Raw genomic sequence first — 27,630 nt, forward strand, 5'->3', positions numbered from 1 at the left:
AAAATAAGTATGGTAATTAATGTTTAAGTAATAATTTAATTATCAACAATTACGTCATTTGGTTGTAAATTTAGTTTAAAAAATTGATCTCTTTAGTATTATCCTGATTTAAATTTAATTATTTATTCATTCTATAAGCTTGTTTTACCATTTATGATACGTCACATTTCACTTGTTGAGCAGTGGCTTGATTGGGACCAGGAGATTGGACCATGTGACAATAACTTGTTCCACTTTATCTTTCATGCTTAGATTTTAAGTTTTAGGACATTGGCGTGCCATGTTCTGTGATTAAGAAATGAACATAAAAGTTTTGCTATGCCATGATCAATTGTTCAAGCAATTATATTGAGTTGTGCGTGTGAGTGTGAGTGCGGATTCTGACGCTCAATTAGTAAGATTTTTGAAAAATCAGCGGTCAGAAATCGCTGACGCGTAAAACGTTGCCAAAACTTGCCCCAGGCAGGGTTTGGTTGGGCAAAGAGGAAAGGGTGAGTTTGGTTCTCTATGTCAAAATCCATCGTTTAATGTAAAGGAAGCCCCGTGAACTCCAAGATTGTGCTTCACCCACTTGCCAAGATATGCTTTAGGTGCCCTTTAAACTTATTTGACCCCACATCATCCTCTTCCCTTGCCTTACGGATCATATCTAAGAAAATGGGTGTTATATTCTGTGTCTAAATAAAATTGTAAATTTCATTTTTAGTAGTTTTTTTTTTCAATAAAAAGGAGACCAGTTTGTGACTTCGTCATGACAGTCAATCATTTTAGGGGCCGAAAAGACTCACAAATGCATTTTAGCCTTCTCCTGGCCACCATCGTGTGATTCACCAGTGCCAGAAATCGAACCTAAGATGTTCCGTGTGAAATACAAGCCTAGAATTAGTCCCCAACCACTAAGCCACCTCGTGGTGGTTTCATTTTTGGCAGTTTGATATATATATATATATATATATATATATATATATATATATATATATATATATGAATCAAATAGGCAAACATTTTGTTCTATGAAATAATGAAATTTCATCATTATAATAAAATAGGCAATTGTTTCGGATTAAATTAAATTTTTACAAGAATAATCTATGAATCAAGATTTTACAAAACAGACGATTCAGATCATTAAAGTCCGTCATGTAATATATATATATATATATATATATATATATATATATATGTTATATAGTTAAAGTGTTCATGTGACCAAGCCAAAATTAGAATTAAAATGTTTAAAAGTAACAATTTTGGTAATATAAAATACATGACAGCAGAAAATTAAACCCTAAGTTAGAGATTTAAGTTAAAAACTCATCATAATGTTAAGGAAAAACAAATCACTCGTCCCAACCATTAAGTTTCTTTGTTCACGTAGAATGTAAGAAGTGCCTCGTATCAAAACATCATCTTTATTTATGATATCAAAGCAGATTAATCAATGCACGATATTAAAGATTAATTGTGACACAATGATCATTCATTTTTCTTTTTTTTTTAAAAGAAAGACAATTGATGACATAATGATCAGTCACGAATAGACATATTTATGATTTGTCATTTTTTTAATTTATAACCTTGAAAAGGACAAGAATTGATGTCATGAGGAATTTGGAAGGACGTGTTGAGTAATGTTTAATTAATCTGTTTGAATTGGCAATTACGTGTGGTTGGGAAGAGTAATTTTATATGAAAACTATTGAAAATTGGTCTGAAATTTTTTAGTTTTAACGATAAGGATAAAATAAATAATAAAGTGAATAGTATTATGATTGACTTTTTGATGTAAAAATGTAATTTTTCGTTAAAATGAACAGTATCATAAGTTTTTCGTTAGAATTCTCAAATTTTATAAGGATGAATAGAATTGTTTGACAAAGAAGGAATCTTTCGAGAAAGTGCAACCAATGTAAAACGATCAGTATAAAAATTTAAAAAGTGGGTCCTGCAAGAAAATTTCAGCCATCATTTTTATTTGATTATCTTCTACTTTTCACTTATTGTTTGTCTAAACCGTTTTCTAGTTCTCTCAGTTTGCAAGAAACTCCTCTCTCTCTCTCTCTCTCTCTCTCTCTCTCTCTCTCTCTCACATAACTCATAGCACAGAAGAACACAGAAATTGACTTGCCCCCAACACCATGTCTTCCCCAAGCAAACGCAGAGAGATGGACTTGATGAAACTGTGAATTTTCTGATTATATAGTTCTTAATCCATAATTTTTTTTAATATTCTGTGTTTTTCTCAGATTAATATTGTTTTGTCTTAATTTTCCATTTTGTCTTCTTTTTCCTGTGTTCTATCAGGATGATGAGTGATTACAAGGTAGAAATGATCAATGATGGAATGCATGAGTTCTATGTGGATTTCCATGGACCCACTGACAGTATACCTTCAAAACCCTTGAGTTCTTTTTTTCTTCTAATTTTTAGAGCTTCTCCATGATTTTTTTTTCTTGTATTTTTGTGCTAATTTTGATTATTTCTTGATTGAGCTAATTTTGAGTTGTAGATTCTTGATTGGAAATCTGGAAGAAATTTCTTCCAGTCACTTAATGATCAAAAAGAAATAAACTTGCTCTATGTTATAAATGTGTTTGATTTGATAACAAGTTTTAATGGAATTGGTTGTTTGGTCATTGCTCTAATTGGATTTGATAATTTCGTGGATATCATGGATTGTGGCAGGTATTTATCAGGGAGGTGTGTGGAGGATAAGAGTTGAGCTACCAGATGCTTATCCCTATAAATCTCCCTCAATAGGCTTTGTCAATAAGATGTACCACCCAAATGTTGATGAGATGTGAGTACTAAACTAACCATCATAAATTCCTACTATTCTGAATTGTGTTGCGCCGTCGATTAAACGACAAGAGGAATCTAATTTCAGGTCTGGCTCAGTTTGTTTAGATGTTATCAATCAGACGTGGAGCCCCATGTTTGGTAAACACATTTAACCAGCCTTACTTTTTATCCAAGTTTTATTGTTGAAATTATTGGTCTTACATCTGCCTGTGTTTCCAGATCTGGTAAACGTTTTTGAAGTGTTCTTGCCACAGCTTCTCCTGTATCCCAATCCGTCTGACCCTTTAAACGGAGAGGCTGCAGCTTTGATGATGCGTGACCGACCTGCTTATGAACAAAGAGTTAAAGGTATTTTTTAGGTTCTTGTCTCGCTAAAGCTTTGACTTCAGTGTATCCTTGTCAAGATTACTAGGTTAGTGCTAATTAGTGTTAAACCTTTTGTTTGCGGGGTATAAACCTCAGAGTCTCTTATTCATACAGTGTCAACTGAAGTGTTATGTTTGAGAAGTAAACTTAAGACAAAAACAGAATAGTTATCAAACGGTCCCTGGATTTCTGCATTTATGTTCTTTGCGTTTTATTTCTTGATCGATTATTCTTTGCGTTTTATTTGACTGGTGAAATATGGATCTTGTGGAATTTGAACAGAAATTTACTTGAATCCTGAAGTGGATTGGATTTGGGCAAGCTAAATCTCAATCGGCTCCGAGTTTAAGTCCAATTCAAATCACATTCTTCTTTTAACTATTGGATTCGGCTATGTCAATGTGCAAGTATCGATACTTCATACGTAGATTAGATCCTGTTGATATATACACAGCTGTTGCATTGAATTCCTGTAACTTTGGACGTGACTGCTATTGCTCAATCATACAGAATTCTGTCTGAAGTATGCCAAGGCTGAGGATATAGGAGCTGCCCCGGAAGAAGAATCAAGCGACGAGGAAATGAGTGATGCTGAATCTGATTCTTGCGACGATCAAGTTGCAGGACAAGCCGATCCATAGGGATTTCAGGTCCCTTGTTTTATAACCGTTTGTATCTCTGTACATGATGTTGTAGCCTTTTCTTAATTCATCCCAACTCCAAACAAGACTGGATATTGGGAAGGGAAAGAAAATTTCCCAGCTTGTATCAGTTTCCTTTGCCCTTGTGAATGTATGTACCATTTGTGTTCATGCATCAATCGTTCGTTTGCTTTATTTATCTGGTGTCTCGAATCAATGTTCTTAAACATGTTAGTCCAGAATCTGCACGCGCATTCTCTAACTTCAGCCGGCGAAATCCGGACGACTTCCAGACTCCATGGCATGGGTACGCTCACTCTAGTGTCCCATGCTTATGATATCATGTCATAATATATCAATTCATTGGCACGAATCGCCACAATGACTGAATCATGAAATCTTCAAGATTTGGTACCAAGGGAATGTCATAATTTACAAAGGTCTGCTCTCCTCTCCTCTATCAGAGGGAGGGTAGGACCTGCGAGCCACGCAAGTTTTAAGAAACAACTACTGAGAATTTTACGAAAAAAAGGTGATGGTAAACCAAGACCTACACTGCATGAACAGTCTGGCTAACTGCGCTTATGCCACTAAATCTATGAACAAGATGGAGAAGAAGAAAAGGAGCGACGTCGTCTTCCAGCACATCATCTGTCAATCCTTATGCGGAGTCATAAATGGCTCGGGCGTCTCTTTCCAGAATCTGTCCTTAACCTCTTCACGGGATTGGCCCAACCGACCGACCCTCCACCCTTGTTCGTCGGCTGACCAGGCTGGTTAGCCCACCCTTGCGAATGGGGGTTCTGTTTTGGAACTGAATTTGGACCTGGACTTCTAATACTGCGACCCACGCTTGGGGGTGAAACAGGGCCAGCAGATCCAGTCCTGGTCTTCACCACGGACTTCTCCCTGTCTTTTCTCTTCTTCTTGCAGATAACCAGATCCCCTGGATGAGCAAGCGGTGGAGAATCATCCTGGTGATAGTGGTCCCGACTGTTACCACTTCCACTCCCAAGTCTTGATTCCTTCTGGAGCATATGGCTTCGCACCCTTGTGTCTTCGCCGTTGAAAATTGGTGCACGTTGTTGTGGCTTCTGTTGGGGGGTTGAGTCAGGCTCCACCTCATTTATCAGTTTGTGTCTCTTGCTTAGGCCAACAGTCGCTGCCCTAGGGGACGGAGCATTGCTGGTTAAAACTGGGCTAGTAAATGAGAGTGCACTTCTGGCTTCTCGAAAATCAGTCTCCGCAAAAGCTATTTTCAAGATATCAAAGAAAAGATCATGTACTTTCCTGGCTTCAGTTCTTACCTGTGCATCATTGTTAAACCCGAGGCTGTCAGTTCAATTTATTGGAAGACTGCAGACCATAAGTACATAAATGCATCTACTAACAGCAAAGTAAGGAAATCTGTCACTTGCACATACAATTGAAAAATACAGGCATTCATAAACTATCAAAAGTTTAGGGTTTTTGTGGCCCTCAACCTTTACACACTTTAACACACTTTGGCTACGACACTATCAACAGGTTACTTTTCTGTAGCCATGTTTTAACCAAATCCAGTTTTCTGGATGTTGTACAAGATGTATGTTTTAGCATACAGAGACGAGTGACAATAGTTAAAAAAAAAAAATAAGGTAATTAAGACAGAATGGAAATGCAGTGAATCAGTATACCAATGAACAAAGGCAGAACATCAAAACTTGAGCAACTTACCTCATAGTTAAACCCATAAAACTGCATTCCATTTTTCAACATAGACTGCACATCGGACACAAGCTCCATTACTCCAGTATACTCCAACCTCTCTATCCGCTGATCAATCTTTCGTAAATCCAAGAGATTATTTCCAGATCCACTTGCGTAACTAGAATTTTCAATGCGCTTCCACAAATCTGTTAGTAAAGGTACTATCTGAGGACCTTCCTTGTCTATTCTCCTTTGGAACTTGCTAATTACATTCTTGCACTGCAAATGTAGCAATATTAGTTAGACTTCAACAAAGAATTGCAAGAGAAAAACCATACCCAAAACAAAATAAACAAAGAATAAAGGCCAACACGTGTTTACATTTACACGCCACACCACATCTACCAGTATAATTATATACTGATGTTTCAGACGTACTGCATAAACAGGAAGCAGGCACCTTATGACATATTATATATCTGTGTGTGCGCGCGTGTGCAAGTACAAGTGCAAGCAGCAGATAAGGGCAGCATTTATCACCTCAAAAATCAGAACACAACAGTAATTTCAAACAGAATATAGGAGACAAGTGCATACCTTTCTCTGGACGATCTCAGACATTTTTGTGCCATAAACAGAAGTTCCACTTGTATTCCCAACTTTTCCATCCCAATTTTCTCTGTGGGGTTCAGCAGCATCTTCCGCAGGATCAGACATGACATTTGATCTGCCAGATTTAGGTGAAACATGCACTTTGGACATATTAGAGCCTCTCCTAGGCAAAATTCGCTTAGTTTTTGAAGATGAATCACTTTGGTCGTGCTTTACAGCATGGGGCTCTCCATATGTTTTGATTTCAGCATCAGCCCTTGACTGTGCTTGAGATTTATGGTCCACATGAAATGGCAACAGAGATGAATCTCCCCGTTGAAGAGATGGCGTCTCACTACCAGACTTCTCCTCTGGCCTCTCTATGGTATGACGAGGGCGAACCCGAAGGCTACGCTTCCTCTTGATCTTGGGTTGCAAAACCTGTTCATCTTCACCTTCATCACGGTCATGATTCGAACTTCCAGATTGTTGGTGGTCCAAATGGTCCACGTGAGAATCACCCGATACGACAATCTCACCTTCCTCTACATCATCTTGCTGGAAAACACCAAGAGACTTTAGTGAAATAGCACACACAAACAACCCAACTATAAAGAATCAATACAGAGAGATAAGACATACCATCCTCTTTGAAGCAGATCCCGGCCTACCATCTAAGGCAGACAGGGACCCAAATTTCTGAGAAGAAACGGGAGACACTGTCTGCATCAATCTCCGACTGTCTGAGGATGATCCTGAGGAACCAGCTTCTTCTAGTATGTGGTTGTTTCTAACTCTTTCTGAATCCTTGGGATATTCGTATCCACCATCACATTCAAGGACATCCTCTTCCACTTGTTCCTTAATAATTGGTGTTGCCTCAACAGCACCACTATATTCATCATCCTCTAACTCTTCAACTTCTCCCTCTTCTTCATTCTCATCAGAACTTGCTTCAAAGTATTCGCCATTGTCATCATCTAACTCCTTGTAGCTAGGATGATTTTTCTTGGGCCGCCCCCTTTTTCTTTCAGTTTTCGGAGATGAACCAGAGCCCATTTCAGTGGACTCCAAACCAGCATTGCCACCCAACAAAGTGGTCTTAGATGGTCTTTTTGATAAACTGGCAATCACAGCATTTACTTCTTTTGTACTGGTTCGAAGCCATTTGGGGAGCTGGTTGTACCTTGTCATTTCTTCAATCCAGTCAAGTTCTTCGTCCATCTGATCAAACAATTCAACTTCTTCTTCACTTCTAGCAATCATGCGATTTACCTCCTGTAATGAGGGAACATCATGAAGAGTTTCTTGGTACCTTTCTTCATCATGCAGTAAGGTTTCCAGAGTCATACGTCTCTCTTCATGAGTTGTTCTCTGGTCAAAACGCCCAGCATTGATAACCTCATCAGCCATGTCAATCTTGTACTGTTGAATATTGTTTCTTATGAGGCTCTCAATCGATCCGATATACCGGTCCTTACCAGCAAGGTCATCCTCTGAATCAACTGTACCTCCACTTCGTAGTTCATCCTCTTTCTGATGGCTAGCCATTTTGTCAACAACTGCTTCCAAATAGATGACCTTGACCTCTCTCTTCTGTCCAATGCGATGGGCTCTAGCAACTGCCTGCTCTTCATTTTTAGGGTTTGGATCAGGATCATATATGACAACTGTATCAGCAGACTGGAGATTAAGACCCCGACCCGCAGCACGAATACTAAGTAAGAAGATAAAGCAGTCTGAACCAGGTCTGTTGAAATCCACTATAGCTGACTCACGGTCTTCTAAACTGGTTGTTCCATCAATCCTTCTGAAGACAAGATGACGCCACTGCAAGTATTCTTCCAAAATATCAAGGAGTTTTGTCATGGTACTGAAAAGAAGTACTCGATGCCCTGTTTTTTGAAGTTTAACAAGGATCCTGTCCAGGATCCATAATTTCCCACAGGATCTTACAAGGAAATCCTTGGAAAAATCATTGAAGAACGGGTAATTGAGCAGCGGATGATTGCAAGTTTTTCGCAGTTCCATACATCTATTATTTAATGTTTTGTACACTTTGGGCTGGTATTGTGGATTTTTTTGAATCCTTAGCTTCTCTTCTTCAGGATCCACTCGAATAGTGCCTGTTGATTTGATCCAGTCATATACAGCACTTTGAATGGCTGACATTCTACACCTCAAAACGATGGAGATCTGCAAACAAGCATCATTGTTAGAAATCAACCACAGTAAGAAATGATTACTAAGGATAATCACTAAAGCATACCTTAGACGGGAGTGCACCTTCCACATCTTCAACACGCCGCCTAAGCATAAAAGGCTCTAAAATTTGATGAAGTCGGTGAATGATGATAACTTTCTTTTCAGTTTCAAGCCAGTCATCTTCTGCATTTGGTGTAGGGGCTTCCTTTTGAAAGGGTTTTGAAAACCAGTCATGAAATGCTTTCCGATTATCAAATACTTCTGGAAGAAGCAGATTTAAAAGTGACCAGAGTTCCTTTAAATCATTCTGTAATTGAAAAGTTATTCCCACATCAGCTCAATTCAAAATAATAAAACAATAAAACAAGGATAAAAACATACACATAAGCAACCAAATGATCAAACAGATCATTAATCTCATTCATGACTGATACTGCTAATTTATTTTGAACAGAATAACATTTCTAAGTTCAATGAATTAGGTTCTCTATTTTAACTTCATAGTATATTGGTTTTTCATACCTTGTTTTTTCAAATAAAATAAGAATAAATCGCATGCTTCCATTTATGAATAGACACATTAATCAAAAAGGCTATCAAATCAAATCAGCAGCTAAATATTTTCAGCCATAACTTAGTTAGGTCTATCTATCAAAATAAAGCACATATTATGTTTGCATGTACAGAAAATTGCATCCTCATCAAGCATTTCTTGACTTCTTAAAAAGGAAGTTAAATAATGTACGTATACGAGTGTTGTGACCTCTCTTAACGAACCTGCAATGGTGTTCCTGTCAAAAGCAAGCGCCTTTGGCAACGATACCTATCAAGATCACGTGCTAGAACCGATTCCCTGTCTTTCATCCTTTGTGCTTCATCAATTATTATATACTTCCAATCAATTTTTGAGAGTTTAGACCGATCATACATAATGAACTCATAAGTTGTCACGAGGACATTAAACTTCAAGGCACAAACCTCCTACATACCAAATAGCAAAAGGAAGGTTAACATGGTTCTAGAATTCAAACATTTAAGTAGATAAAAAAAATTGGTGAATCGTACTTGAGAAAACAATTTTGCCCGTTGATCCTTCCCACCAACATAATAAATGCATGACACGGATGGAAGCCAGGTATGCAACTCACTCTGTACAGGGAACTCAGTTAGGCATCATGGCAAATGGTAAGCAATGTAGATATCTTTGTAGAAGTAGAACAGCAAATAAACTAACCTTCCAATTTACCAAGACAGCATTTGGAACAATTATGAGATGCGGCCCATAGTTCCCCTTGAACTCCATTAAATATGCAATCAATGCCATTACCTGCATGAGGATTATAGATCATTTAGGTAAACTCAGAGACTGCAAATGGAAACATGAGACTCACTCCCCCACATATGGCCAATACAAATATATGATATATCAACCCCAAAAGCTGTGCACCATAATAAGATTTGGCTTTTCATGTCTGAAGCAAGGCACTGAACAGAAGAGAAACTTACCTGTACTGTTTTCCCAAGACCCATTTCATCTGCTAATATTCCATTTAATTTGTTGTTATACAGAGAAAGCATCCATTGCAACCCAACCTGCGGAATCAAACAGACAGTCAAAAAAAGGTCTAGTATGCTACAAAAGCAATGGCGACTCAAGGCAAAACGTAAATAGTAACAATTCTTAATTGCAGAAACCTACAAGTTGATAGTCTCTTAAGTTTCCAGTCCGTAACATCGAGGGTTGCCTTATGACCCTTTCATTCACAGCATGTGCAAGACTATAATACCTGAAAATATTCATGAAGAATGAGAAACAAATAGTAGATATTGATTATACATATGAAAGTACATTCACAACACATAAGAGAGTTCTTTAAAATAAAAGTTTTTGAAACAAATGGATAGTGCAATATGAGTAGTACAAAATTAAGAAATATGAGAGATAGATATGGTAAGTTACTAGGCCACTTTAAAAAGCAAGCACAAGCAAAAAAATACATCTCAAGAGCCACCTGCAATTCAAATTCTCTGTTATCAAGCAAAGCCAACGATAAACTTACTTGTTAACAGATGAACTGTCTCTAGGTGCATTCATCTCAATAAATCGATTTCTAATCATTACTTCCTCTCCTGCACAAGCCGCTGCCGTCCTAACTTCTTCCTCTGAGAGACCCTATTTGTAGACACAGATTCCAACATGGATAAGTAACAGAGAACAGGATCAGCATGGTTTACCACAAGAAGAAAAACTTCGTGGAGAACACTAGCAACCTTTGCACTAACCTTTGCATTTAAACCTTTTCACTTTGACAAATGCCACGTCATTTTTTTTCACAAAAATCAAGATTTTTAATGCTTTTGCTTTTGGCTGGGAATTAAAGATGGAAAACAAGAAATATAATTTCAAAGACATTACATGTCTTCATTACTTGTGTAAAAATGACACCTGGCATTTGTTAATGTGAGAAGATCCAGATGCAAAGGTTAGTGCGAAGGTTGCTATCATTTCTCAAACTTTGTACCCATATAGGAACAGGGTTCTATTAAAAGATCATGTGAAAATAAAAATTCAAGAATGATAAAAATAAAAAGTCCAGTGGGGAGAATGAGGGAGACCAAACCTGTAAACGTGCAGCAGCTGCAGCAGCATTTGCTGCCTCTTCCACTTCTTGCTGATTCTTAGCTGCTGTTATTTTACTTCCAAGTTTATGAAGATATTCCTCAGTCTGACTCAGGAAAGATGATAAAACAGCATATCTCTCTGCTGCATCCCCTGGGATACTAGTCTGCTGTTCCAGCAACATTTCCCTGTACCTTTCAACATCATTATTCTTCAGTGCTTCCATCCTTTTATTCCTATGATCATCCTTTCTCTTCGAAAATTCCCTCAACATTCTCTCATGATACTTGGCAACTCCCCTGTTACGTGCAGTCCGTGCATCGCGAATGGCCCAGTGAGCTTCTAGAAGCTTCTTACGCCATTGGAAAATAGATTTCAGTTGCTTCTCTCTCATTGCTTTCTGAGAGGCCTGCACTTGCCTAGACAGCTCCATCCGCTGACGTTCGCAAAGCCGAATAAACTTCCGATAAGGCCTGTCAGGCATTGCCATTATTTCCTGCTGATGTTGATCAATTTCATCTCTTAAGCGTGCCTGTAAATCTGAAAGTCGAAGCTTTTTTTCTTCAATTTGCAACCGCAAGACAAGATCGGGCCTAATCCGTTTCCTTTCCAAATTTACTGCCAAAAGACCACCAATCTTCTTGATATTTTCTGTCCTCTTCTTGTTAAGAACTTCCACACCTTCCTCAAAAACAAGATCTTTGACGTCATATGCCAATGTTAGATTATTGTTGTTGTTGTTGTTATTGTTTACCATCACCCCTGAACCTAAAGAGTCATGTTTCCTAGTGAAAAAGGGGAAATCAAAAAGAGGTCCATGATACTTTCTAGCAGAGCTAACATCTTTTGGCAGTGGTACAGTGCTTGCTTGTGCAGGCTTTTTAACTTGCATGACATCAGATACAGCGACCTGTGTGACCTGTGATGCAACAGACTTCCCCCTATCAACTTTAATCTCACTTCTAGCAGAAGCTTTTTGAATACCACGTTCAACTTCATGGTCTGACTTTACAGAAGATAAAGTCGAATGCTGCTCTTCTTTTCCAGAAGACACCAAAGGAGTAGGTTCCTTCACCACAGCAAGCGCTCCTTGCACATGGACTGTTGATACAATTGCTTTCTCTTCTCCGGCAAAAGCTTCCTCTTTTGCACCGTTCTGTGCATTCATTGATGCCACAGCCTGTGAATCTTTCTCATTGGACTCCATATGACGCACATGATCTTCTAAAGTTTTCCCAGAAGATTTATCATGAATATTTCCTCCTCCAGGAAGCAATTGCTGCTGTGGCTGCATCTCAAGAGGTGGTGGAGCAATAGCCCGTAGAAGTTCTTGAGGGAGTGTGCCTTCACCTTTCTATCAATCAATGGGAAATGGAAGTAAGCAACACATTCATTAATCAACTCTAAAGCATCTGGAGACAAACTAAACATACAATTGAAAATGCAAAAAGGAAGGGAGAAAAACAGAGAATAATGCACCTTGAGTCGCCTAAATGCTAGTATTTGTGCTTTAAGAACATGCAGCTGCTGTTTAGTGAACCCATGGCGTTGCTGTCCCATCTGAGTAGCCAGTCCACCTTGTGACTGGCTCTTGTTGCCAGAAACCCCATCATTAGGAACTACAGCTTGTGGAGAAGATCCACTCAACTGTCGATGGTATTGCATCTGCAAAGTTTCTGGATTGTTTTGTGAATTTTTTACATGAAAAGAGTGATCCACCCCCTGGCTTGTGTTTGCAGATGACACTGTGGGATGGGTAGAAGTCATTCCATTTCCAATAGGATTTGACTGCCTAGGTGGCATCTGGTTTTCTCTGCCATGAACAGAAAACTGCTGCATAGGGCCGTTACTATTGTTAAATATGCTACTATTTGAACCTGAACCAAACGGGTTAGCCGCAACTGTCTGCTTTGCTTTTGCAGAGCTAGACTGTCCAGATACATCACTTGATGTATTAGCACGAGGAGAACTCTCAATTGCTACTGGAGGAGAAGTAACCTGTTGCTTTGACACTGGAACAGGTGAGGATTGTGCCCCCATGTTGCTTTCATTAGCTTTTTGTTGAGCAGAAATCCTCGACTGCAACAGTGGAATGAGCTGTGACATTATGTTGGCATTTCCAGGCTGTGAAAGATCAATGTTGTGCTCAAGTGCAAATGCTTGCAACTGATTAACCAACGCAATCTGGTTATTTGGCATGGTTTGGCCACTTGGCTGAGACTGTGGTGCCAACATTGGCCTTAACATGTTTCCGGGCATGAATTGACCCATGCCTGATGGTTGGGCTGAAGGCTTCGAGTCACTCCTTTGGTCAGAGACTGATGGCTGTCCTTGGCCCACCTGCTTTTCTCCACGAATAAAGTGTTCCGTCAAATTCTTAGAAGACGATGCTAGTGCCTGACTAGGTGCCTGATTAGACATGACTTCCTGCATTTTCATATTTCCCAATCGCATGTCCTGATCCTTTCCAGATGGCGGCCCCAACAATCCCAATTTAGCTTGCTGCTGAGGTTGCATTGTCAAACCTGACTTCTGCTGGGCAGCCTGAAAAGCATACTGAAGATATGCTTGATGAACTGGATTTACCGCTTGCTGGTCAACACCTTGACTACGACTCTGTCCATCCTGGGAGCCATGTTGTTGAGCCAAATCAATGAACTTCCTAGATTGTTGAGGCATTTGACTGGAGCCGCCCCCTCCCAAAACTCCTTGCAGACCAGCAGCTTGATATGCTAAAAGAGCTTCATTCCCTTCAGGTTTTCTTAAAAATTGTTGTTGGTGTAATGGCTGCATGAACAATAAATTATGCAAACCTTAGTCACATTATCAGTTCATACAAGAACCTGCTTACAGTAGTGACAGGGCCAAAAATCGAAATAACAAATATCCCCCAATACCGTTCACATAACTTCAATTCAATGATAAAGAACTAGGCAAGTCTAGCAGATGATTGATATCTTTTAAGTTAAAACAAAGACTTGAACAAATTCCCGGAACCTGAAAAGATTTCCATTACAAATGTGATCCTACCAATGCACCAGAACAATGACTGTACATATCAGATTCAAAGTTCTGGAAGCCATGCCATTTGTACTTAGTGCTAGCTGTACCCGCCATAGAGCTAGTCATGTAAAACTAATAACCAAAAAGTTAAAATAAAGGAAAATGTCCACCATAACAACATAACATGACCAAAAGAACCCAAGGCTCATCCTAAAAGAAAGATATAGGAAAAAAGGCTTCTCTTAGCTTAGTTAAAAAGGTGGACTAAGCAAATTAAACCACATGGTTCCTCTTTTAAACATAAAAATCAAACTTATCATAAACTTTAAGAGCAGTAAAGCAGATGAAACAAATACGAGCTGGACAGGGTCATCCATAATTGAACACCATATATAAGGAATGGATGACAGTAAAACAAAACCAGAAGCAGACGCCACCTCGTCGTCATTAAACTCTTCTGAATTTAATGGAAGCAAAAGTCCATTTCAAGTTACAGTTAAGCAGCTAAAAGTGCAAAGCCGCAATCAGTTCCCATTACAACCTACCTAGTTTGACTCCTCGAAACCCTAAACAGCTCTAATTTAAGAAATCATGTAAGCAAACCAGCTAACTTACCATACCCACAACACACAGATGCATCAAAAACAACATTTCACTGCCTCCCATTTGGAACAACACTCCCAATTAGAAACCCAAATAATGCAACAATCATTAACCAGGCCAAAAATGACAAAATTAATAATGACCCATCTGCAGAAACACTCCAAACTCCAAAACCCACATTCCAATTCAACTAAATTCTCACCAAAAAAAACAAAATTTCCAGCCACACATATCAATCGTTACCTGTCTAGACCCCAATTGCTGCTGCTGCTGTTGTTGCTGCTGCTGATGTTGTTGATGCTGCACCGAATCAAAACCCAGTTGCGGCGTCGACACGGCCGAGGACGATGAAGACGGTGAAGCAGCCGATGACGTCGATCCGGCACGGCCAGCCGGGCCCACTCCCCGGCCGGGCCCGCCTCCTCCTCCGCCACCAGATTGCATGCAGCTCAACCCAAATTCACACGCATCCAACAAAAACCCAAATCACCAAAAATAAGAAATTGGAAAAAAATGAAAAACCCAAAAAGGCTCAAAACCCAAGAAAATCAAATCCCTCCAAAATAAAATTCCAACTGAAACCCTATCAGGGCCCTCGGATCCCAACGTTCAAAAAAACCCCCCGAGCTCAAAGCTCTCTCTCTAGAAAACTCTCTCCCTACAAAAACCCAAAAAATTAACGCGAAATTTTCTCAGTGGGGGCTACAGACCGACGGATCCTAGAGAATCGAAGTTGACGGGTGGAATCGGCGACTCACCTCACTCCTCTTCCAATTTTTGGCGTCAAACCCTAGCGATTTTATTTTCCTTTTTTTTTTGAAAGTTTTATTTAAAACTCATTTTTCTTTGTTTTTTGGATTTAATTCTTTACTATTTCACTCCTCTCTCTTATTTCGTGCTCATAGCTTTTGGTGGTGGAAGCACTTCTCTGCTTTATATGGGTCTTTTCTAACTGTGCGGGGTTTCGTCCGGTTGACTGCCGTTAGGTATTTCCGTAGAGGGGTAGAACTCGCAATTGACCCCTGTTTGGGTTGTTATTACGGAAGTGCCACAATGGGCGCATGAATTTATTACTCTCTGATTTTATTTCTATCATGCTGATAAAATAATAGAAAACTTCATTTTAATTCTTAGTAATATGATTTTTAGATTAAAATTATAAGTAAATCAAAATTTAATTTTAGTCTCTTGATACATTAATAACCTTATTTATTAATTATATTTTGATTTTTTTAATTATTTCTCTTTTTCTTCCTAATTTTTAATATATTAATTTTATTTAATTATAATTTTCATTTCATTTATCGTAATATATTTTGTTGTAAACATTTAGATAAACTAATTTTTGTTATACAATATATTTCGATGTACTTTGTTTTCTTTATTTAGATACGTTAAATTCATTATAATAGATTCTCGTGTATACATTTAAGTACACATATTTCGGTACATACATTTCGATACAAACATTTAGATACATTAATTCAATATAATACATTTCGGTACTAACATTTCGGTGCATACATTTCGGTACACACATTTAGGTACATTAATTTAATATAATACATTTCAGTGCATATATTTCGATACATACATTTCGGTTCTAACATTTAAATAAATTAGTTCAATATAATATATTTCGGTATACACATTTCAGTACATGAAAAAGATGCACAAACTCAACTATTTGCTAAATAATAAACAATTATGAGCAAGCCCAAGAACTGGGGTTCTGTCGGCCATAGGCTATTTAACAGTCAAGTTAGTGAATTGTTTTAGACTCAAGCAATGGGCAAAAGAATTAGAGAATCGAGATTGCGTTACCAGAGACGAACCCTATACGAGTGTATTTATACAGTGGGGAAAGAGACCTTTTTAAAATATAATTATTGTTCTACGCTGAGAGAATCCTAGAGGATATCTAGAAGTAGAAATTGCATCATTTTAGTAGTTGTGATTACTTGCGACGCATGGTAATTCCTAGATTGTAAGAACTTCAAGACTTTATAAAGATCTGATTGAAACCATATCTGGATCATATCGCGTATCTTGCAGAACCAATGTGGTCGTCTTAGCAAAGTCACTCGGACTTCGCCTATTGCCCCAAAACAGGGTCATTGTCTGATCCAACTCCACTCGAAACTGTCGAATGCATGACCAGACTTCTGAGGTATTCATATTTGAATCAGCCTTACTTCAGCCCTCTAAAATCATGGTCCCACAATGTTCTTAGTTTTATTTATCTTATTGTTTTCCCAAAAAAATATGAATAAAAATTTTATGTGCATTTTCAAAATTCATTAAAAGATAATACGTACAAATTCATCAACTATGGAAAATGACAAATTTATAGTTCCGAGGCATGCACCAATGTATAGAAAACATGAGCGTTGAGCGTTTTCATTGTTTAAGAGTTTTTTTATATAACTTAATAAATTCTCATTGGTCACAATAATAATTATGAGATGTACAGTTTGTTCTTTATTGTAGTATGACAACCATGAAGGATAGTTTTGATAATTTCAGCATTACAGTTTGATTTCAGTTGAGTTCACATTGTAAACTCCGTCAGAGTCACGTGTGAGGGCTTTTTTGTCTCCGTAAATTGTTTTCAATCAACCTAAAACATAACTCCGTCTATCTTTCTTAACAATGTTAAGCTTGTAGGACTTGATTTCTAATTAAACAAAATTACAAGACTAAACTGCCAAAATTAAACAGACAAGGATCAAAGTGAAAAGTAAAGCAAACTATGACCACAGAAAAGCAAATGTAATTTTTACCCAAATAAATGCGAATTCAATTCTTTTTATAAAAATAAAGTAGTTCAATGTAATTTTAACCCAAATAAATACAAATTACTTTTAAGAAAATAAAGTGGTTCAATGTTATTTTTATCCAAATAAATGCAAAATTCAATTTACTTTTTACGAAAATAAAGTATTACAACAACTACAAGGAGAAACCCTTTACAACAAGAGCCTATACAAGACAAAATAACATTCAAACGACGAGATAGTGTTCTAATATTATTATAGCAAAATTCCCCTATCAAAGTGTCTCAAAAAAACATGAGCATTTACATAATTTGAGTAAAGAACAAGAAAATTAGTTTCGTATTAACCGAGAAAAAAAAATCTCAAATTTGTATATTGACACACCCTAACCCAGAATGTTCATTTGGAATCTGAATCGAGCAGTGCTAGCCGACATCATGAGCATGACGAAGCCATAAAGTGTAGTTATATGGAAAATGTGAGTAAATTTAAACTTAAAAGTGTCTAAATGCAAGAGTACGCAAGTGAGCAGGATTAAACTCAATTCACACATAATGTCAGAGCATAAGTACAGTAAAAATAGGATAAGAATTATACCATCAAAGGTACTCTCATATAACAACATTTGCCAAGAATCATTGTCGACACGAAAACTCAGCCACTAAAACCTGGAGGGCGAAAAACAAGGGTCAGTGAGCCTAAAAATAAAACTTTATAAAACCTTTTCAAAAACGTAATAACCCAACGTCATAAAATAAGTGTAGTTTCTAAATATAACATATTACGTATAGTATGAAATTACTTACCGTAGCCATCAATATCCCAAGAATGCAATACTTTACAATAATTCATAAATAAACACATAACGTCTGGTAGTCACAATATATTATATAAACAAACATATCATATTGAATGCTCATCAAAATATACTGACACACGAGTTCATGCAGAGGTATTCTGACATGAAACACTCTAGTACTACAATCACGTGAAAACTAGCGCTATGTGCATCACATACGAGTCCTAATTGCCTATTGCAATATAGGACAGGACTGTCACCTACAATAAATCCAAAGTGAGTGTACGGTGCGATGTGAACATACACATGAAGGCTGGCCTTGACCCAGGCGAATACTAACACCAATGTAGCACATGATGAGCGAATAACATAATTATGATCATGTAACAGTAAATCGATAATTCTAGTCAACACAACACTATTGATGCCCGCAAATATAATTAAGACATCCCATAATAGTACACATACATGTTTATCCCACATGATTTAGAACAATTTCATAATTCTCAACATTTCGACCTTTCTTATAAACGCTAATTTAATTATGGCAATCACGTAGAAAATTCATTATTAAATATATATATATATATATATATATATATATATATATATGTGGAAACTAAACAACTATAAATACTATATAAAAGAAAAGAGCCACTCATATATTCTTGTGAGGTCGCAGCCGTTCGAACTAGGAAAGTTGGAGTCTTCGATGGTAATCGCACCTAAGCATAATATTGGGACCCATTAGTAGAACTTAACTAAAATGATTAAATTTGGGAAAGGGACTACAAATTTGGAATCAGGGTGTTGAAATACAGTAAGAAGTATTTTGAGCAAATTCCGTAAAAAGTCAACAATCTCACTTCAATAGGCATTTTGGTCAATTCACACTTCTAAAATTAATGAAGTTGTAAAATTAGGGACGGATTGTTACATATATACTACATATTTTTATTTTGTGAAATTTCATGTCAAACTAATATATATTTACACACACATATGTGGATTTTATTATTTTCAAAGTTTAGAAAAAGAAAAGAAAAAAAGTCGAAATGTTGCAAATTTCATAATAATTTTAGAACAAAGCATTGCTATATTCAAGGGCAAGAAAGGTATTCTATTTTGTGCACCCGAAATTCGATCGTAGCAAAAAGACAAACCTCCAATCACTAAAGAAAAAAAATGTAAAAGAATTTAAGCCAATGAACTTCATGAGTCCATATGATTTGGCAGTTTATATAAAATTTTATTTTATGATTTATTTTCTTTAAATAAAAACTAACCATAACAAATGTTGTAACAAATTAAACTATGTTCCTGAGTCCTTGACAACCTTTCTCGATCCGCCACGTACCCCAACATTGTAACACCTTCGGTTAGCACGCATGTGGATGACAAAGTTTTCTTCGGTTAAAATTAAGTATTTACAGTGCCATATCTTCCTATTCCTTTATTTCACTTTAAGTAAAAATAGTGGGTTGTTTCATGATGTGCAAAGTATAGTTGCACATTTTGAAGATTTTGGTGTTTTTGTATACACCTTGTTGTTGTAATCAAACGATATACTGACAACTAAACGAATAACATCTTATTATTTATTGTAAGGATGCTAAACGGTGGAATAATATTAAGCCTAAGTGACTTTCTTTTTTTTAATACTTGCATCGAGAATGCAAGCACTAATTTTTGAACTGTCCCCTAGGAAGAGGGACACCCGAGGGCCGAATAGAGTTGAAGAGATTTGTGTTGTGACCTTTACTTGCAAAGAGAAAATTTGATTCAACAACATCTTGAACGCGTTTAATCCCCTTATATTACTTCAATTTTGAGACGAACTATCTTTGCCTGGACAAAAATGTTGAAGGAAAATTTGTATAGCGACGGTAGAGAGAGGGAAGAGAGGGACGGATCGGGATAGGGTGTCGTGGTAAAATCCAAAATTCCCAAAATATTAAAAACAAAAAAGAATCCGACCTGCCGGATTCGAACCAGCGACCTAAGGATTATCTGCTACTTGCAACTACAGTCCTCCGCTCTACCAACTGAGCTAAGGTCGGATGATGACATGCGGCCAATTTAATTTATATAATCTTTTCTTCTCTATCATAAATTAATCATTTCAGTCTGCTTTTCATACGTCCTAGTCCTAGGTTGTCGCTGTCTTTTTCCAAATAGCTGAGCTGACATTAATATTTAAATTTGCTAAAATTGTAATTTAATATGTGATTAACTCATTTTTATCTGGATTATAAGAACTTTGCATAAAAGTAATGTTAGAGAAATCAAAATTTTTAAATTAAATTTGCAAATTTAATGATGTGATTGTATATGATTGGATTATTAATTAAGTGTCGATTAACTTGTTTATTTCTTATTAGTGACACATCATTTGGTTTAAAATTTTTAATCTCCGTAACATTACTCTTTGCGTAAATACCACTCAAACAAATATTCAAGAGCAAATTTGTAACTTAATAGATCTCCTAGACGATTTAGATTCGTAATTTATTTGATTAAAGCTCAGAAAACATATGTTCCACTTTGTTGAAGACAAGTTGTAAGCAACACATTTTTTTTACCCCCAAGTCGTTTATGGGCGGAGTGTCAATAATAAACATGAAAAAGTGCATGTGTGCGCAATACATAATGCATTTTGATGAATTTTAAAAGAGTGACAAAAGGTAGGTACATACACAATAAAAGTGAAATGTGTGGTAAATTAGCTAGTTTTAATTCGAATGATATTTGTGCACATTGCGTTTGAGCAAAGTTTGTTGTCTGCAATGTTGTTCATCCTCGATGCGTTACAGTTGCATGGATTTGTCTTGAATTTGTGTTTTTCTTTTTTTTTTTCTTTTTTTTTTCCATTCATAAATTAAGATTTAAACTTGAAATCTCTTTCAACGTCAAGAAAATAAATACTATCAAACTTATAATTAGTTAAGGGAAAATAATTACTATTAGACTAATAACTAGTTTGTAGACTAATTTTGTGTCTTAGACTGCGCAAAGTCGACAAAATTCATATTTAAGTCATGGTAATTAGAAGTAGGTGTGGATGTAATAGCTGATGAACTGAGAAACCCAAAGATGGACCAAAAAAGGGGTCAAACCCGAACCAAACTGTAAGTGAGAGATATTAGTACTACAGTCCAGTGGTATTCCTCTACACTTGCAAGTAAGAGGTCTTATGTTCGATTATGGCCAAAGGTAAAGTTGAACCACATTATTACTAACCTATTATGAGGTTAAGCTCACCTGCTCTCTCTTAGTATAGATAATATCGTTTGTTAAAAAAAATAAAAATAAAAAAAATAAAAAAGAAGAAGATAAATTCCCAAGGTTATCTGTGTACATATACGCTCTGCAGAACCAAAAATGAACTGGATTACATTACACCATCACAGATTCACAACACAAGTTTCACAAGAAATGTAAATTCCTTATTGCAGACAATGTTCTAAGCACAAAAACTTATTTTAAGGTACACGGCCTCATATCACTGCAACAGACGTCAACGCGTCCATTGATGGTTTTGCATGTCACAGAGAGCCTTAGAGTACTTAAGGATAGTCGACGGCAACTGGTTGCATGTTTTCGGCTTCCTGCCTCAGCTCTTGAAATAGAACGGATGACAAGTATCGCTCCCCAAAGCTCGGGTGAACAGTCTGGAAAACAAACAGAAGCAAATGATCACAAAGAGCCAAGATGTTTCGTATATCAGATCGCATGTCAAGAATTCAAAATGTACGTGAGGAACCACGACAACATAGAAAGGCTAATCCTTGCTATTTATTTTCGTGATCAATCCGTCTCTTAAAATGTTAGCAGGATATTTTATTAACTTTGATCTTGCATAAAGGAAAAACCGAAAGATAAGTCGCTCTTACCACAATGAGTTTGCCTTTGTTTTCTGGCTTTTTAGCAAGCTCCATTGCTGCCACAGTGTTGGCTCCAGACGATATTCCGACCTGCATGAATCGGAAGGATGACATAAGTGAATATGTTTCAATCTGTACAACGTGATTTTTAGTCATTGAATGTTTACCATAAGCCCTTCTTTCAATGCCAATTGTCTTGCCATGTTTACTGCATCTTCACTAGTAACCTACAAAATAAGAAATGAAACTTAGTAAAAACGACGACTCAAAATACAAACACAAAAACTTCCGTCTTTTTTAACAAGTTCGATTCCTCATAACAAAAAATCGTCAAATTTGGTACTTGCCTCAATAACTCTTTCCAACATATCCAAGTCCAATATATCTGGTTTGAACCCAACCCCATTGCCCATGATTGAATGAGGACCTATTACCAAGGACTGTTTTATAAACTTCCAAAAATACAATGACGGACGTGATTTTCTTCACGAGATGTCTAGGCTGGTAATCATCAAGGTTAACTTCGGAACCATAAAGGTTGAGCGATACTATACCTGGTTTACCGCCATTCAGCACATTACTTTCAGCAGGCTCCACTCCATATATCTACCATGATTGCAAGAGATTCAACATTACTATGGGAATAAACACAAAATATAACAGCATGTCACAAAACGCATGAACATATTGGCAAGATAATAGCTTATATGTCATTACCTGAACATTAGGATTTTTAGATTTGAGATACTGCCCGACCCCAGAGACAGTGCCTCCGCTACCGATTCCCATTACAAAGATGTCAACCTGTCCGTTGGTATCCTCCCATATCTCAGGGCCTGTAGTTTCAAAATGTACCTGTTTTTTTCCGATTTTAGTCTTATATCCACCATCAATTTTGTGATCATACATAGCATAATGATAGACTGGTGCAACATTTGATCAAGTTAAGTCAAAGCACACAGCATAAGCAAATGCAAGACAAACTTGAAAGTCAAAACAAATAAAATAAATCCAGAACTAAAAAAAGATTGATACCTTAGTATTGGCGGGATTTGAGAATTGTTGCAGCATATAGGCATTGGGTGTGGATTCCAGAAGATCATACGCCTTCTTAACAGTTCCTCCCATCCCCTTGGTTGGATCAGTGAGAATCAAATCAGCTCCAAAGCATCTCATACACACCCTTCTCTCCAAGCTTGTGTAAGATGGCATAGTTAAAACCATTTTATACCCTCTCATGGCTGCCATAAACGCCATGCTGATTCCCATATTTCCTGATGTTGGTTCAATCAGTGTTGTCTGATGCAAAATTTACACAATAGTAATTAGGAAAATCTGAAACTGTAATGCAAGACAAACACATGCTGTTAACCGGAAAATGATAGCAAAGAGAAATCTTCAGCTAACCTCCCCAGGAGTTATCAAGCCCTTCTCTTCTGCGTCGTTGATCATAGAAAGTGCTGGTCTGCACCAAAATTAAGCAAACAAATTTCCATTGATCTGTACTCGGCAATTAATGTGTATATACAAAAAACAGCATTAAGCAGTAAGGATTTATATTTCTCGTGCTGGTGATTCTCTGAAGTAACAATTTACCTGTCCTTGATGCTAGAGGTGGGTTGGAACATCTCTTGCTTGACGGCAATATAAGCTCCACATCCCTCAGTGACTTTGTTAAGATAAACAATGGGAGTTCTACCAATGAGCTGAAATATGGCAAAAATATTATCAATGAAAAGGCAAGAAGAAGAACGAACACAGGCTAAGACAAGTTTTTAGTCCCTATAGTTTTTAAAGTTCCATTTCCGTTGCTATATTTTCAGCTGCGTGGAATTTGGTCCGTATGGTTTGCAGATTTATCCAATCCAAGAACATTCATCAACTTCTGTTAACTTCTCGTACTTAATACATCAAATTTACCTTTCCCAGTCCAGCGTGTCACGCAAGTGACAATTTTGTACAAGAAATTAATGGGAGTTGACGAATGTCCTAGGATAGGACACCTCTTCTTTGATTTCTTTTCCACTGATTACAGTGCCTAAATTCATGGCTATCTGCATAAGTACATACCGATGTATAAACTACATGATCATTTTACCTCAGCTAGTAACTTGCACACCCCAAATCATTTAAATTAAACACAAATCAGTTACACAGATCTATACAGTCAAGTCTCTTTCATTGGAAAAAGAAACAATACATGGGTTTTTTGAACAAACGATATTATCTACGACAAGGGGGTGGGGTGTGGGCTAAGCCTTGCAATAGGCTAGCAATAATATGGTTCAAGTTCGCATTTGATGAGAATCAAACCTAAAACGTCTCACTTACGTATATGTTTCGATCTTTTCATTTAAAATACAGAAAAAAGTTTTGCCTAAAAAAATGCACTTTTACAAGAGACATTTTTATTAAAAGAACATCGAATTTTTTGATAAAATCAAAGCTTTTTGAAAGAGCACTCGATGCTGAAATATTCATAGTTACTCACTATTACACTTGATATCAAGAGTTAAGATTAAAACGCTAGAAACATATATAATTACACTCCATCTTGATGATTTAAGTCACCTGGTGACCAAAAGAACATTTCTACGTAAACATATAAATAATGAACTGGATTGATTATTACCAAATACTACCAAAAACGGAATCTGAAAATATTAACAAATCATGCAATTAAACATTTCCAGTCTACCAAAAAATTAATGAAATTTCTAGAAGAGAGAGAGAGAGAGAGAGAGAGAGAGAGAGAGAAAGGTACTTGGGAAACTTGGGTTTTGATTTGGGTGCCAGGAAGATCCTTGGGGAGATTTCTGATTCTCTGAGCAAAAGATGGAGAATCAGTGAGGGGTTGCGACACCTCGGTGGAGAACAGTTTCCGTCTCAAGGCTCCATTGCAGAGCACAGAGGACCTTTTCTTCAGAAAGCTCCTTAAAGCCGCCATTGGTGGTAGCTAGTACTACTGTGCTGCCAAGTACTGATGGATATATATATATATATATATATATGTATATGTATATAGATATAAACTCAAGTCAAGTAGAAATTAAGTTTTTTTTGTTGGGTGGGGTGTGGGTTTTGATTTGTAAAGAAGAGAGAGAGGAGCCGTTTTATAAAGTTTTTGGGAGGAAGAGACAATGGTTGGATAATAGGAGTTTTAAAGAAAGGCGCGTACTGTTATTTTAACGAAAAATTATATTTTTACATTAAAAAGTTAAATTTGGTGTTATTTATTTTACCTTTTATTTTATCCTTATTATTAAAACTCAAAATTTTCAAGATATTTTCATTAGTTTCAAATTGAACGAAGATGATGACATTATATATGGATATAAAATGATACGAATCTCTATGAGTGCAGTGGAGAGTGGCGCCCACATGACTGTTGGCTTTAATTGGTTTGGTTTTGATTGGATTATAATTCTCTCCCATCTTCTTTCCATCCTCTTTCATCTCTGTATCTCACATTTTCTATTTTATCTTTCTCTTTTTATAAAAAATTAATATAAGATATTAATGTGATTTAACCGTGACCATTCAAATAGGAGGGAAGGAAATGAGAAGGAAAAAAAGAGGGGAGAAAATCCTACTCCGTTTTGGTTATCTCATGAAAATCGCATTTTTCATTTTTCATTTTTCATGCAATAATGTTATTTTTACCATATTTTTGTATCACAATTGTATATCACCTTAGGTAACATCTAATCTGGACAGTCACATCATCTAAATTAATTAACATTTAATTTCAAAATGTTAATCAATAATTAATAAAAAGATTGTTAATTAAATGATGATTGTGGTATACGAGGAGTCTTATTGTGCCACCTAAGATTATTTAAGTGTTTTAATTAATAAAAAGATTGAAATTAAATAATGTAACTTATCTAACTTATCTGTCACATGGTAAAGAAATTTGATATAAAATTGTGTTAATAATATCAATACTCTTTTTCATGCGGCACTTGTACTTTGTAGTGTTTGTTTATGGTTTAGTACATTTTTCTTCAAAAAAGGGTATTAAACAAGAGAGGTGGATTGCATGCCCTCCCATTTCCATACTCTCCTCATGCCCTCCTGTGATGTGTGGTCACGGTTAAGCCACGTCGACATTTTGTATTAATTTTTTTATAGAAATAATAAAACAAAAAGTAATAGGAATATAAAATGTTGACGTAACTTAACCGTGACAACACAAACAAGAGGGCATAGGGAGAGTATGGAAATGGGAGGGCAGACAATCCACCTCCATTAAACAAGAAATAGAAACCTCTAATACAACTGTTTCTAATACAATTAACATTAAATCATTGAGTCGGAATACAATGCTCCTAAATGGAAAAACAAATTAAGGAGAGACCTTAGTGTGCTATAGCACAACAAAAAATTTCGCTTCCCAACAAACATAGTTCCAGCTAATAGTAAACTTGGTATCAAGCCACTGGATATCTTCAATGATTCATTTCAAGCTCTAGGAAACATCACATACGCCTTGCACCGATTGAATGACCAACCTATAATCACCTTTCACCATAATATGTGAAAATCCTTTTTGTCTTACATACTTCAAACACCCTCAATGTCATAGGCTCAGGGACAAAAATAGTTTCTCCTTCTAGATTTATCGCACCAACGCGAATAATTAATATAACTTAATCACTTTTTTTATATAGATTTAATAACGCTTCTAATTAAGTTGTTTTTGCATTAAATTATTTATGTGTATGATTTTAAGATTAGTTGAATTCTTTAAATTATTTCATTTCTTCAAAATATGAATGTATGAAGTTAAAATTCTATTAATGCAGAGTCCTTTTTGACTCCTATAAATCGTACAGGCATGAGAGGTCCAGTAAAGGCACAAAGGAAGAAATGAAGACTAAGGCTCAAAGGAAGAAAGGAAGACTCAGGCCTAACAAAAGAAAGAAAGAAAAACCAAGACCCAACGGGATTAAAAAGAGCCACTATGAGCGTTACGGATGACCGCTCAACGTTCTGGTTTGCTTGGTAGCAAAAAAGCCGAGCACTTCCTGACCGTTGGCGACAAGTTGCCATACTGACAAATTTATAGCACCAAGTTCCAGAAGCAGACTTACTCAAACAGCAACCTCAGGCCACGTGTTGCCATCAACGTGAGCAGAAGCCTAAAGGCTATTAGATCAGGCACTCGGGCATGGGGTTCCTCAAACCTCAAGGTCGAGCAAGGCGCTCGATACACGTTGGCCCAAAAAACATGCATTTAGATTGAACAAACGTCACTTCACTACCATATGTCAACTAGAGGATGGATGAGTAGCTAGCAAGTCATGTCTATTTACTTGGTTCATTAAATGCGAAACCGGTGAAGTTACTTAAGCCTAGAGACTTTTGGGCTCATTGAAGGCCTATATAAGAGGGATGAGTACCTCTTATAATGAGTGGGGCACAACAAAAAAAATGAAGATTAGACTATACCAAACACTTCTTGTAACCTCTATTCAATATATTTGAGCACCTCAGTGAATGTAGCACAATTTTAGGGGTTAATCACTTAAACCTTATTGTCAAAGTTATTATTTCTACTCCGAGCCCACCAAGGGCCGACCACACTTATCTTTGTTAACCTCCCAAATTTGAGCATTAGTAGTTTGGTGCCTTCTGTGGGAAACAC

At 36.7% G+C, this 27,630-nt stretch overlaps 3 protein-coding genes and 1 non-coding gene across 4 annotated transcripts; 1 reads left to right on the forward strand and 3 right to left on the reverse strand.

Moving 5' to 3' along the window:
- Window positions 1–2,012: 2,012 nt before the first annotated feature.
- Window positions 2,013–3,980, forward strand: LOC137733866 (ubiquitin-conjugating enzyme E2-23 kDa-like). The gene is made up of 6 exons (XM_068473063.1): window positions 2,013–2,182; window positions 2,305–2,384; window positions 2,686–2,800; window positions 2,888–2,940; window positions 3,022–3,150; window positions 3,679–3,980. The coding sequence occupies exons 1-6, from the start codon at window positions 2,139–2,141 to the stop codon at window positions 3,807–3,809; spliced, it is 552 nt and encodes a 183-aa protein (XP_068329164.1). The 5' UTR covers window positions 2,013–2,138; the 3' UTR covers window positions 3,810–3,980.
- A 184-nt stretch (window positions 3,981–4,164) lies between these two features.
- Window positions 4,165–15,439, reverse strand: LOC137733865 (ATP-dependent helicase BRM-like). Its single transcript, XM_068473062.1, has 14 exons — window positions 14,764–15,439; window positions 12,394–13,701; window positions 10,916–12,268; window positions 10,355–10,467; window positions 9,994–10,081; window positions 9,801–9,887; window positions 9,529–9,621; window positions 9,360–9,443; window positions 9,072–9,275; window positions 8,359–8,601; window positions 6,732–8,285; window positions 6,096–6,647; window positions 5,526–5,777; window positions 4,165–5,116 (listed from the first exon to the last, which is right to left on the reverse strand). Exons 1-14 carry the CDS (start codon window positions 14,962–14,964, stop codon window positions 4,481–4,483), a joined length of 6,768 nt encoding a protein of 2,255 aa, XP_068329163.1. The 5' UTR covers window positions 14,965–15,439; the 3' UTR covers window positions 4,165–4,480.
- A 4,628-nt stretch (window positions 15,440–20,067) lies between these two features.
- On the reverse strand, window positions 20,068–20,156 carry TRNAY-GUA (transfer RNA tyrosine (anticodon GUA)). The gene is given in 2 exon segments: window positions 20,068–20,103; window positions 20,120–20,156. It is a non-coding gene; the product is annotated as a tRNA-Tyr (tRNA).
- A 1,258-nt stretch (window positions 20,157–21,414) lies between these two features.
- LOC137734919 (L-3-cyanoalanine synthase 1, mitochondrial) lies at window positions 21,415–25,022 on the reverse strand. Its single transcript, XM_068474246.1, has 10 exons — window positions 24,745–25,022; window positions 23,577–23,686; window positions 23,388–23,445; window positions 23,016–23,279; window positions 22,698–22,835; window positions 22,535–22,586; window positions 22,328–22,407; window positions 22,148–22,207; window positions 21,990–22,070; window positions 21,415–21,767 (listed from the first exon to the last, which is right to left on the reverse strand). Exons 1-10 carry the CDS (start codon window positions 24,925–24,927, stop codon window positions 21,663–21,665), a joined length of 1,131 nt encoding a protein of 376 aa, XP_068330347.1. The 5' UTR covers window positions 24,928–25,022; the 3' UTR covers window positions 21,415–21,662.
- Window positions 25,023–27,630: the final 2,608 nt, after the last annotated feature.

Source organism: Pyrus communis, chromosome 5, assembly GCF_963583255.1.
Source record: "Pyrus communis chromosome 5, drPyrComm1.1, whole genome shotgun sequence".
Taxonomy (NCBI): Eukaryota; Viridiplantae; Streptophyta; class Magnoliopsida; order Rosales; family Rosaceae; genus Pyrus; species Pyrus communis.

What these genes read in the sequence shown, in the direction of transcription:
- LOC137733865 (XM_068473062.1), bottom strand. Translation starts at nt 14,964, where the DNA reads ATGCAATCTGGTGGCGGAGGAGGAGGCGGGCCCGGCCGGGGAGTGGGC. An exon ending in CAGCTGCTGCACGTTTACAG is followed by an intron (nt 10,468 to 10,915) that starts GTTTGGTCTCCC and finishes GTCTACAAATAG; the next exon opens with GGTCTCTCAGAGGAAGAAGT. An exon ending in AAGGTGCACTCCCGTCTAAG is followed by an intron (nt 8,286 to 8,358) that starts GTATGCTTTAGT and finishes GCTTGTTTGCAG; the next exon opens with ATCTCCATCGTTTTGAGGTG.
- LOC137733866 (XM_068473063.1), top strand. Translation starts at nt 2,139, where the DNA reads ATGTCTTCCCCAAGCAAACGCAGAGAGATGGACTTGATGAAACT. An exon ending in GAGATGGACTTGATGAAACT is followed by an intron (nt 2,183 to 2,304) that starts GTGAATTTTCTG and finishes GTGTTCTATCAG; the next exon opens with GATGATGAGTGATTACAAGG. An exon ending in GACGTGGAGCCCCATGTTTG is followed by an intron (nt 2,941 to 3,021) that starts GTAAACACATTT and finishes CTGTGTTTCCAG; the next exon opens with ATCTGGTAAACGTTTTTGAA.
- LOC137734919 (XM_068474246.1), bottom strand. Translation starts at nt 24,927, where the DNA reads ATGGCGGCTTTAAGGAGCTTTCTGAAGAAAAGGTCCTCTGTGCTCTGC. An exon ending in TGTTGGAAAGAGTTATTGAG is followed by an intron (nt 22,208 to 22,327) that starts GCAAGTACCAAA and finishes CTTATTTTGTAG; the next exon opens with GTTACTAGTGAAGATGCAGT. An exon ending in ACAAAGGCAAACTCATTGTG is followed by an intron (nt 21,768 to 21,989) that starts GTAAGAGCGACT and finishes TTTGTTTTCCAG; the next exon opens with ACTGTTCACCCGAGCTTTGG.